This window comes from Pogoniulus pusillus, chromosome 32 (genome assembly GCF_015220805.1).
Source record: "Pogoniulus pusillus isolate bPogPus1 chromosome 32, bPogPus1.pri, whole genome shotgun sequence".
In the NCBI taxonomy this organism is placed as follows: domain Eukaryota; kingdom Metazoa; phylum Chordata; class Aves; order Piciformes; family Lybiidae; genus Pogoniulus; species Pogoniulus pusillus.
Genome location: NC_087295.1, coordinates 6,195,852 through 6,208,008, shown reverse-complemented (window position 1 = coordinate 6,208,008; position 12,157 = coordinate 6,195,852). Strand labels below are relative to the sequence as shown.

The 12,157-nt window shown below is 41.4% G+C and overlaps 1 protein-coding gene across 3 annotated transcripts in view; it reads left to right on the top strand.

Annotated features, from left to right (window-relative positions):
- GOLGA4 (golgin A4) overlaps positions 1 to 12,157 on the top strand; it is a 63,456-nt gene that overhangs the window by 40,976 nt on the left and 10,323 nt on the right. For all 3 annotated transcript variants that reach the window (XM_064169962.1, XM_064169961.1, XM_064169963.1), the window contains 6 exons: positions 392 to 523; positions 1,551 to 1,706; positions 2,795 to 7,086; positions 8,371 to 8,492; positions 9,449 to 9,579; positions 10,851 to 10,964. In XM_064169962.1, coding sequence (XP_064026032.1) covers positions 392 to 523; positions 1,551 to 1,706; positions 2,795 to 7,086; positions 8,371 to 8,492; positions 9,449 to 9,579; positions 10,851 to 10,964 — 4,947 coding nt within the window. The remainder of the gene's footprint in view (positions 1 to 391; positions 524 to 1,550; positions 1,707 to 2,794; positions 7,087 to 8,370; positions 8,493 to 9,448; positions 9,580 to 10,850; positions 10,965 to 12,157) is intronic.

The window sequence follows — 12,157 nt, the reverse complement described above, 5'->3', positions numbered from 1 at the left end:
GTTGTAGGTAGCTGTCAGCACAGGCTGTCTCCACTTTGTGGCTCATGAAATAAGGAGAACACAGGGAAAGCTACAGGCAGAAGTTCCTTTTGCAACTGAAATTGTAACCACTTAAGTACAGCTTAAGTTCAGCATCAGAGTCTTCATAAATTGTGATGTTTCTGTGGGTAGGACTGTGAAGGACTTGAGAAGGTGGATGGATAACTTCAAGCATGAAAATAAGAACCATCTGCCCTTAACATTAAGTTCTCCCAAGTGATAGTTAACTTAGAGGAAACAAAGGGATGATCTGATTTCTTCACTCTGTTGTGCTGCTTTTTTTGTTAAGAAATAATGCAAAAGGTTTTGTCATAGAATGTTCTGAAATAATTTTTCTGACTTCGTTTGACAGAAATCTTCAGAGGAACGTGTTGCTGAGCTAGAAAACTTCCATAAAAAAGAATTGGCTACAAAAGATGAGGAGCTAAGTGAGAGATTGCAGGCCCAAGAAAAGGAATTCCAGGAGAAACTGAAGGCAGCTCTTGTGAGTGTCTCTAAAACGTGTAAGGATTTCACACGATTCTCTGTAAGGTAGAACTAGAAGCCTTAATCTGACCCTGTTCTGCAGGGAGGATCTTTCTGCACTCATCTCTGAGTGCCCTACAAAAGTCAAAGAGCACAAAGGCTTCAGCAACATGGAAGAAAAGCAGCTGCAGTGATGAGGAGTGAATAGTGATAATTAGTCACTCTCACTGCTCATTAACAGCCGCATCTTGCAGGAAAGTCTTCATAGGCTGCAAACTCTTTCTCTTAGACTTGGGGGTTTTATTTCTTCATTTAATCATTGGTGATTGGCTGCAGCAACTAGAGTACAAGAGGTACAAAGAGTGAGGCTCTTACTTGGGAAGTGTTAGTATAGTTATTTCTGGCTGCGTTGTGTTATGTGAACAGAGTAAACTCTTCATGTTGTTTGACCTCAGAAAAGAATTTACTTCTAGCTCAGCCTGCATTCTTTGCTCTTTTGCATAAGATATAATTCACTTCAGACCACACAATTTTACCTATCAAGTAGTAGATTCTCTTTTGTGCTTCTCCATGGTGTTTGGTGTCTAGGACTAAAGGAGTTAGTCCCTTCCTAACTGTTTTTCTACCTGATTTTCAGGTCATATTTTTTTATTATTATAAGAAATAGAAGCTTAAAAATACATTATCAGTGGGATTAAGTGAGGATGTGCCATTATTGTTGTTATTATTGTTATTGCTGCTGCTAATAATAATAATTTAGAAAAATGTTAGCCCTTTACTGTTGTGGTAAACCAACCAAAATGAAAAGCTGGATTCTATCATCTCTTTCATACAAAGAGGCAGATAACCAATGGTTCTGAAGGAGAGAAACTAGAAGTGGTTTAGAACACCTTTGTTTTCACAGGTGAAATGCAAACTGTGTGTAGAGAGATAGAGGTTATCAGCCCATGGCTCCTATTAATGGGTTTGTAAATATCCTATTATACTGGTTTTGAAAGTATGATAACTGTATTTATAGTTTGGTTTAATCTTAATTTTTGATGCAGGAAAAAAATCAGAGTGAGTGTTTAAAAACCCTTCAAGAAAAAGAGCAGCAGGAATCTCTAGCCTTAGAAGAATTAGAGCTGCAGAAGAAAGCAATACAGTCAGAATGTGACAAGAAAGTTGAGAAGATGCATGAAGAAATAGAGTCTTGTAGAACTGTGAGTAAAGATTCCAACAGGGTAAATGTTTACGTTGCCTTCAGTATGTATTTATCTATGACAGGTTTACAAATGCAGTGGATTTATTGTGATTGGGTTCTTTTAATCTTGCAATGCTTCTTGTAGTGACAGAAATTTAATGCCTTGCTGTGATAATGCTGCAGCTCCTTGTTTTAGATGGTGAAAAACAGAAACACATTCACTTGGTGTCATGGAGTGGGGTATGAAATTGTAGCCAAGGATACCCAAGTAAACAAAATATGTGCTTGCATTTTTTGAAGTGTTCTTTACTCTAGGTGATGGGTGATGTATTATGGGCTAATGCAAGTTCACACATCATTGCACCACTCCCAAAGATTAGTTTGGAAGGTTTGCCTATAGAAGTGTTCTCATTTTACAGCAGCGTTTCCATGAGAAGTGGAATTAAGAGAAATCAATAGATGTGTGCTTTGTGAGGACTCATAATGTCTTTCAAGCTAAGTATTGGTACTTTAGCTTAATAAGAAGATCTGAACATATCTGTCATAAATATCATGTGAATTATTTCATTTGAGTCAGTTAAATTCTTTCCGAGTTTTTATTGTATCTTTCTTTCATTGCAGTGAAACAAAACATGTTGGTGGAAGCAAAGTTAAGAGCAAGCTAGCTGAATAAAAGCCTTCATAAGTTCATAGAACCATAGGATTGTCAGGGCTGGAAGGGATCTCAAGAATCATCTAGTGCCAACCCCACTGCCATGGGCAGGGACACCTCACATTAGATCAGGTTTCTCAGAGCCACATCCAGCCCGGCCTTAAACACCTCCAGGAATGGGGCTTCCACCACCTCCCTGGGCAACCTGTTTCAGTATATAACCACACTCATGGTGAAGAACTTCTTTCTAACATCTAATTATATCTAGTTTTGCTCCATTCCTCATAGTCCTATCACTGCCTGACATCCTGCGAAGTCCCTCACCTAGCTGCTATTCTCTAAAAATAGTGCAAAAAGTGGCTTGTAATTGTGTGAAGCTGGTGAGATTTAATAAATATTTAATCAAGTTGTTATCTGATGGATATTAATAGGCTTTTCAAACTATGTTCTAACAGAGAATTCTTGAACTGGAAAGCTCTCTGGCAAAGTACTCACAAGACGACAGAAAGCAGTCGGAGGAATTAAGTACTCTGATGGAGTCTGAAAAAAGGCAGCACAGTAAGGAAATCAATGATATGGTTGAAAAACACAAGAAAGAGATGGAGAACCTCAAACAGCAGCAGGAAGAGCTCTGGACAGAAAAACTTGAAATGTTAAAGCAACAGCAAGTAACTGAGATAGAAAAAATGAGGGAGAAACAAGAGCAAGAGGTAGATGCAATTCTGAAAGAGAAAGAAACAGCTTTCCGTGCACACATAGAGGAGATGAATGAAAAAACACTAGAAAAACTGGATGTGAAACAGACAGAATTAGAAGCACTGTCTTGTGAGCTGTCAGAAGCACTAAAAGTACGCCATGATTTAGAGCAAGAGCTTTCAGAACTCAATAGTAAATTGTGTGAAGCAAAGCAAGAATTGGAAGGGAAGTTGGAAGAAGAGAGGAAACGACACAACGAAAAGGTTGAAATGATGGTAAAAGAGCATGAAATGTCTATTCAAGGTGTTGAGAAGGTACTCAAAGAGGAGCTCAACAAGCTCAAGCAGTCATTGGAGGAGAAAGACAGACATCTGGAGGAGCTAAAAGCACATGAACAGAAACTAAAGGAATCTGCAGAAAGATCTGAAGCTGAACTTGTCCAAGTGTCTGCAAAGTTTGAGGAGCTTTCAGAGTCTCAGAGCAGTACTTCTCGTGAGCAGGCAAAGATGTACGAAGAGGAATTAGCAAAGCTGCAGCAAAAGCTAACAGATCTTGAAGGTGAAAAATTACAGCTTAGTGAGCAACTAGAAAGAACTGAATGCCAGCTGAATGAAGTCAAGAATGATTTAGGGGCATCACTCTCTCAGGTACATGATCTGAAGCAGCATTTGCAAGAGCAAAGCAATGAAAATACACAGAAAGTAACTTCTTTAACACAGCAACATGAGTGTCAGGTGAAGGATCTACAAAGAGAGACTGACGAGACAAAGAGAAGTCTAACTGAGAAGGAGAATGAAATCGAATGCATGAAGAAGTTACAGAGCAAGCAAGTGGAAGAGCTTAATCAGAAACTGCTAGCTGCAGAGGAGAGAATTACTGCCTTGCAGGGAGAATATGAAGGCAAACTGAAACGTCAAGAGAACAAAATGGAGAAAATCAAACAGAAATCAAAAGATATGCAGGAAAGTTTCAAAAAGAAACTTGCTGAGCAGGAAGCTAAACTAAAAAAAGAGCTTGAAAACAAGCAACTGGAGTTCAGTCAGAAAGAGAGTGAGTTCAATGCTAAAATGTTGGAAATGGCACATGCCAGTTCAGCTGGAATCAACGATGCTGTGTCAAAATTGGAGTCTAATCAGAAAGAGCAACTAGAGAGTCTTGCTGAAGCTCATAGAAGAGAACTGGAGGAAATTACCTTGAGTTGGGAGAAGAAACTCAGTCAGCAGGTTGAAGAACTCCAGGAAAAACATGAAATGGAATTGCAAGAGAAGGAGCAGGAAGTGGGAGACCTTAAACAGCAACTTGCCACCTTCAGTGCCGAGAAGGAGGGCTCCAGAAGCGAAATAACCCGACTGAAGGAAGAGCAAGTGAAAAAGGAGGAGCTCCTGAAGGAACTACAAGAAGAACTAAGGCAGTCAGCGGCTAAGGTGAATTCTTTGTCAGATCGGGAAAGTGACCTGACAGCACAATTGGAAAAACTGGAAAGTGATCTTAATCAGTCCCTGAAAGAGCAGACTGACCTTCAGGAGCAGCTCAGTAAACAGAAAGCAGTTGAAGAAACGGACAAGGCCAAAATCAGTGAGCTGGCTGGTACTCTGAAAACACTTGAAGAGAAACTCCAAGCTCTGCAGTCTTCTCAGTACAAAGATCATGAGAATTACAAGAAAAAAATAGAGGCCATTCAGCTGAAAGAAAATGAGTTTAAAAGGCAGCTGGGAGAACTTGCAGCCCAGTTAGATGCTTACACTAAGAATGCTGAAGCTTTATTGCAAAGAAAAAGTGATGAATTAATTGAAAAATGTAATGAAAAACTCAGCCTTGTGACATCTAAAATTGCAGCTTGCGAGAGGCAAACTGCGCAAGTTAAGGAAGCAATAGTAAGTAAAGTGAGTAAGATTCCCGAGCTAGAAGCTCAGCTTGGAGAAGTAAGAGAGCACCATTCTGCTGCAAGTGCTTCTTTGCAGAAGTCAATGCAACAGCTGCAGGAGAAAGATGATTTAATTGTCTCCATGAGAGCGGACATCGAAGGGCTTGTAACAGAAAAGGAACAACTGCAAAAAGAAGGAGGTCATCAGCAGCAAGCAGCATCAGAAAAGGAAAGCTGCATCACACAGCTGAAGAAAAAGTTGTCTGAAAATATCAATGCTGTCACCTCAATGAGGGAGGAGCTCCAGGAAAAAGAATCTGATATCTCTGCTCTCAACAAAACAATTAATGATCTTCATGTTAGACTTGAAGGCATGGTAAGTTTAACGGAGAAGGAGGCAGCCGTGTCTCTGTTAAGCAAGCAACACCAAGAGGAGCGGTTGCAGCTGTTAAACCAGGTTCAGGAGTTGTCATCCAGAGTTGAGACACTAAGTCAAGAAAAAGCATCAGCTCTTGAGCAGGTAAATCAGTGCACAGGCAAGCTGGCAGAATGGAAGGCGAAAGCACAGGCTAAGCTCACACAAAATCATGATACTATTAAAGATTTGCAGAGCAAACTTGAATTAAGCAATATTGAAGCCAATCAAAAAGATGAAGAGTTAAATAAACTGAAGGAGCAGCTGGCCAAACAAAGCAAGAATCTCGACAGTTTAAAAAGTGAACTGGAACAGAAGCAAAGCCAGAGGGAAAAGAAAGAAAGTGGGTTGATGGTAAAGTTAAAAAGCCAAGCAGCAAGAATTGTTGAACTAGAAAAGAAAATTGCTGAGAAGACCTCAGAAAATGATTCCTTGATGGAGGAAATGAAAAAGTGTCATGAACAGAAGGACACAGAGCAGAAAGAGATAGCTCGGCAACTTCAGCAGGCAGAGAAGGTGGCTTCTGAAAAGGACAATAGATACAAGGAGGCAGAAGAAAAAGTGTTTCATCTTGAGAAGCAAATAGGTTCACTGAAAGATGAATTTGAAGCGAAGGAGAAGGAATTTGATCAGACTAAGTCAGAGCTGCTTAAAAGGAAAGAGGAAGAAATGAAAGAATTACAAGATAGACTGAACGCAGAGAACGGCACTAAGCTGGCAGATCTGAAAAAGAAAGCAGAGCAAAGAATCATTTCTATTAGAAAACAATTGATGTCCCAGATGGAAGAAAAGGAACAAGAACTTAAGCAGGATAGTGAAAAACACATCAGAGACTTGGAACAAAAAGTGCAGGAGAGAGAGGCCAAAATTGAGTCCTTAGAAGAAAAAATGAAGTTAACGAGAGATCCTGCAGAGCTGGAGAAAGAAATGCTGCAAAAAGTAGAAAGTATAAAAGCTGCTGTAGAACAAGAAAAGAAAAGTATGCTTCAGAGTGTCCAGCAGTCATATGAAGAGAAAATGTGTGAGCTACAGAAGGGCTTAGCTGAGAGAGATGAATTACTGCAGAAGTATGAAAAGGAGCAACAGGAGAGTAGTGACTCTCATCTCCAGCTGCAAAACAAACAGGAAGAACTCCTTAAAAAACTAGAATGTGTGGAGAAGAGCCACCAGGAGGAGCAGAATAGAGCTGAAAGCCTCAAGAAAGAACTCGAGGAGCAAACCAAAAAATACTCCTTGTTAGCAGAGGAGCATGCACACTGTGGTGGTGATTTAGCAAGCAGCAGGGACAAGTTAAAAGCTAAAGAGCAAAAGCAGCTCGATATAGAGAATGTCACTGGAGATTTCCAGAAGAAATTGCAGGCAGAGACGGCAGTTTATCTTCTAGAAGAGAGATTAAAAGAGTTGGGAAACCATCTAGTGGAGGAGAATGAAGCACATAAGGCTGAGATTGAAGGTATGACTTTCAGATACGAAGAGAAGCTACAGAGTTTACAGCAGCAGTTGGACGAAAGAAATGACAGCCTGAAAGCTTTTGAGGGAAATGCTGAAGCGAAAGCTAAGTCTGATTTAGAGCTGCAGAAGTTACTAGAGGACATGCAGAACCAGCAGAAGGACCTGCAGTCCAAAGTGGAAGAGGCTGAAAGGGAGAAACAGAAACTACGCAAAGAAGTGAATAACCTTCAGAAGGACTTGCGCGCTCTGCGGAAGGAGCACCAGCAGGAACTTGACATAGTAAAGAAGGAATCCTTAGAAGAAATGGAGCAAAAAATCAGGTAAATTCTTTGCTCCTGCCCTTATTACCATTTCTTTGCTTTATTTTTAACCATTTGTGGTGGTTTGGCTGTTCCCTGTCCCCCCCCACTTTGGAAATCACCCAGACTAGACTCAGCTCTGGAAATTGAGTGCAGCTTATTATTTACAGCTTAGCTCAATATCCAAGCAGATATTTCCAGTATACACAGTTAGAGACAGAAATATACAAGGTAAAAGGTAATACAGAAACACAACAGCCCTCCCAGAAACCTGAGTCCTCAAGCAGGGCTCTCTACCACCCCTTCACCTTCTCCCACCCCAGACGTTGCCTTGTGCCCCAAGGAAGAATGGAGGGTTGGCCAGGGGGGTTAGGAAGCAGGTGGATTAATCAGAGAGACAGAGGGTGAGGTTAGAGAGAAATGCAGCTCAGAGCTCAGGCTGTGCTTGAACTCCCTTATCTATGTTTATACTGTTGTTCTTGTATATCTCAGCAAGCTAATGAGTGAAGTAGACATCAGCATTGTTTTTCTTTCTGTGATCTAAACCTTCTCCCCAAAACATTCTAGCTATCTTCAAACTAGCACACCACTAAAACCTCAAGAGTGCTTTTTTAAAGCTCATTATGTTTCAGTGAAATAATGCCTGGTGGTGTTGTGTTATTTTCCAAAGAGAGGAACAGCAAGGAAAGAACTACTTGAAAGCAGCACTTCGTGAAACACTCTTTGAGTCATCAGTCCTGAGACTGGTTTGTCTTTTGGCAAAGTAACACCTCTTTTAATTTAAATTAACAATGGTCACCTTCAGAATTGCCAGAACTTAAGATTTATTTCTGATTTCCTCAGTCAGGAACCCGAGTTTCAATAAAATTTAGCGCTGAGAGCTTCGTGTTCAAATGACAGCAAAAGTTGTTGTTATGTACTGCACAACAGTGTGCTATAGTGCTCAGCACTCTCATGGTTTTCAAAGCAAGGAGTTCCCTAAAAAGTCTGCTTTTACACAGCACATTCCTTACTTGCTCAGCAAAAAACGTTCTTTACTCCTCCTTCCTCAGCAAAAACTTCCTGTCTTGTGGAAAGCAAGTTCAGTTCTGGGTTGTTCTTTAAATGAAACACCTACAATGTCCAGGTGAATTCAGCTGGAGAGGAACAAAAAACCTCTCTGAATCCCTTAGGATTCATACACTCGAAAGCCATCCCATTTTACAATAGTTCTGGAGAAATTCCCTACCTTGCTAAACTCTTCTCACATTCTCTTTAAAGTTTTTATTACCTCACTGTCCTTTTTTTTTGCCATTTTGCTAACAGATGTGAACAAGAAGACATCGAGTTAAAGCACAACTCCACCTTAAAGCAGTTAATGAGAGAGTTCAATACTCAGCTGGCTCAAAAAGAAAGAGAATTGGAAACAGCAGTGAAAGAGACAATCAGTAAGTGAAATACTGTTCTAGCTGTAGTCAGCAAAATAGCCAGCAAACCGAATCTAAAGATGTTTTGGGGCAGGGGTTTTACCCGAGGTTCTGATGAAGACCATGTGTTTTATGAGTGGCTAGGGAACTCAGGAGAAGAACTTCTCTTGCTCAGGAAATAACATATAAATGTTAGTTACAGCACAATCAGGAAAATGCACATGTAGCCCTTACCCCTTAGCCATGGGTACCTCAGGCACCAAAAAAAGAGAAGTGAAAGCACTTTGCTATGTTTCAATTATTATACAACTTAGACTTCAGCAATTCAAGCCACTGACGCTGCCATTGCCAACTATACAGCAGTGAAGGGTGGTGTCTTTTGCAGAAACTTGGATCCATCTGGGAATAAGTATGGCATTTTCTTAGCCTCATCTTGCAGACTTCATTTACTGTAACCACTAACAGATACCAACTAAATATGATATCTGATTGCTACATCATTGGGTTATAAGCAGAGTCCAGCATACTTCAGCTTCTATGTCCACCATTTACTACCATAGTGTAAGCTGGAGGTTGAACAAGTGAGCAGAAGGTATCTTTTAACTCCAGTTACTTGATGTACCCTTACAAGTGAGGAATCTCTAATGATTTCAGATGTTTCAGTCACTCTGGACAGGGTAGCAAATGGAACTGGTTGATAAATATTGGCTGTGATCTGAACTTTGAGAGAAAAGTACCAGCATCAGATAGAAAAAAAATTACTCCAGGTGCCAAAGTACAAACAAGAAGCTTCATGCATGGCAGGATCAAGTGGCATAATTAGCACTGACAGTGTGAAAAACGAATTCTCCTGGCAAGTTTTCTTTATAGATGCCTTTCACAGTTGTCTTTGAGGTTTTAAATACCATTCATGGAATCATATCATAAAAATCATATGCTTTGATTACAATATTGCCTGTCTTTTTTATTTTCCCTAGGTAAAGCCCAGGAGGTAGAAACAGAACTGATAGAAAATCATCACATAGAGACAACACAGTTGCATAAAAAAATTGCTGAAAAGGATGATGATCTAAAAAGAACTGTGAAAAAGTATGAAGAAATCCTTGAGGTATCTTTCTGGAGAGTGCTGTGACTATCAAGTAACTCTTTTTTTCAAGGATCATAGAAGGGTAGAGTGCAGAAGGGACCTCTGGAGATCATCTAGTCCAGCCTCCCTGCTAAATCAGGTTTGCTTAGACCAGGTTGGGTTTTGAAAGTCTCTTGAGAAAGACAATCCACAAGCTCTCTGGGCAGCCTGCTCCATTGCTCCAGCACCCTCAAAGTAAAGAAGTTTCTCCTTATCATAAAGTCATTAAGGCTGGAAAATACCTGTAAGGTCATCAAGTCAAACTGTCAGCCCAACACAGTGTCAGCCCAATGCAGTGTCAGCCCAACACAGTGTGCCCACTGAATGCTGTTGGGATTTCTCTCTAGTTAGTTATAAATTCAGTCTTTCTAGGGGATTTGTATTTCTCTTACCTCAATGTGTGTTGCCATTCAGGTCCTTAGTTGAGATGCTGTCAAGGTGCAGAGAGCAGATATTAACAATATCTCTGTCCAGAGGAGCAAGATCTGTTCTTACGGATTTCCGTGTTGTGAAATTAAGGTGCAAATGAGACCAGATAGCACCACACAACTACTTATTAAAGGATGAAGTTGGACAAAACAGAGGGAGAGAGAGAGAGATAAAGAGACCAACAGAGAAGAAAAGAAGAAGCAGGGAAGGAAAAGAGCTGGCATCATGTTACCCTCAGTCGCAGATGGTGGGGAGAGAGAGACGGATGCATGGCCCAGGGATGATCTTCGGTGGAGTTTGTCAGGGGTTCTTCTGGTGGTGGTGCAGCTCTGGTAGTCTGGTGGAGGTCCACTTGGTGTGGTGGAGGTGCACCCTTGGCAGTCTGGTAGAAGTGCACACTTGGGCAGGCATTCCTCCTGCCTTTTTTACAGTTTTCTTGCTCAGTGTCCAGCTGCAGCTCCCCAGGAAATCTTCCTGCGTATTCTCATGCGTTGGCAGAGGTCCGGCGCTGCTGGGGGGAGGGCTTCTGCCCCCTCCCTGCCTGTACTTGTCCATACCCTGAATACACATAAGCCTTTTGGTTGTGGATTTCAAAAGCCCTCTAATCCCAACTGTGCAATCTTAACAGTTGAAGGCTGCAAAATCTTAAGTTCCTGTGTTTATTGCACCTTTCTGAAGTCCTGTAGTGTAACTCATCTTTCTACTGAATTTCAAGCATGTTCTTACCTGTGTGTAGCAGAACCCTTCTCTCTGTCCACTGTAGTTAAGGTTTTGAGTGGCTTGATGATTGTGTAAGTTCTTGATTTTCTCCTTGCATTTTGAAGGCTCGTGAGGAAGAGATGACAGCAAAAGTTTGTGAGTTGCAAGCACAGCTAGAAGACTTGCAGAAGGAATACAAACAGAGGACAGCAGAAGAGGAACGCTGGAGCAATGAAAAAGTGAGCTGGCATTAACATTGCTTGTTGCATCTTTAGGTTTGAAATGCTTAGCCTCCAGAAAATTCTGTAGTTTACTCTTAACTGGATTTTATTTCTACGTCTGGTCTTTGCTTTCCTGTGCATTTTTTTGTCTTTTAGATGTTCACTTCTTCAAAAGTGAACCTCTTTAGAATTTGCAGTATTTGTCACTACCTTTTTTAATGGTGTGTTAATAAGTCCAGGTGTGTTATGATTATTAAGGTGGATTTTTTGCCCTCTACAGGTTTTTATATTGATTTTACTGGAAGCCCTTTAGAAGGGGAAAAAAATTACATGGGGTCATTTTTAGTGTGTTGGCTTTGTTGTTGTTGTTGTTTGGAGGGGGGTTTGTGCTTTTCTGTTCTTGTTGGTTGTTCATTTGGGGAGGGGTTGGGGTTTTGACCCTCCTGGACAATGTGTTCCCATTTTGTGGGCAATTTGTTGTCTAAATTTGGGAGTATTGTCTTGTAAAACCCTCTGTGCTGCTTGTTGTCAGCCTAGGTCAAATGTTAGACATTAAATACTTGCTTTGACACGAAGCATAACTATGCATTAAAACAAAGGCAGCCTGGCCTGTGTCAGGAACAGTGTGGCCAGTAGGACGAGGGAGGTTATTCTTCCCCTGTAGTTTAACACTGGTCAGACTACGCCTTGAGTGCTGTGTCCAGTTCTGGGCTCCTCAATTCAAGAGAGATGTTGAGATACTGGAGTGTGTCCACAAGAGGGCGACAAAGCTGGGGAGGGGCCTGGAGCACAGCCCTGTGAGGAAAGGCTGAGGGAGCTGCAGGTGTTTAGCCTGCAGAAGAGGAGGCTCAGGGCAGAGCTCATTGCTGTCTGCAACTACCTGAAGGGAGGCTGTAGCCAGGTGGGGCTGGTCTCTTCTCCCAGGCAAGCAGCAACAGAACAAGGGGACACAGTCTCAAGTTGTGCCAGGAGAGGTCTGGGCTGCATGTTAGGAGGAAGTTGTTGGCAGAGAGAGTGATTTGCATAGGAATGGGTTGCCCAGGGAGGTGGTGGAGTCGCCATCCCTGGAGGTGTTGAAGAAAAGCCTGGATGAGGCACTTAGTGCCATGGTCTAGATGACTGGATAGGGCTGGGTGCTGGGTTGGATTGCATGACCTTGGAGGTCACTTCCAACCTGGTTGATTCTATGATTCTATGTCCTCACCTTGATA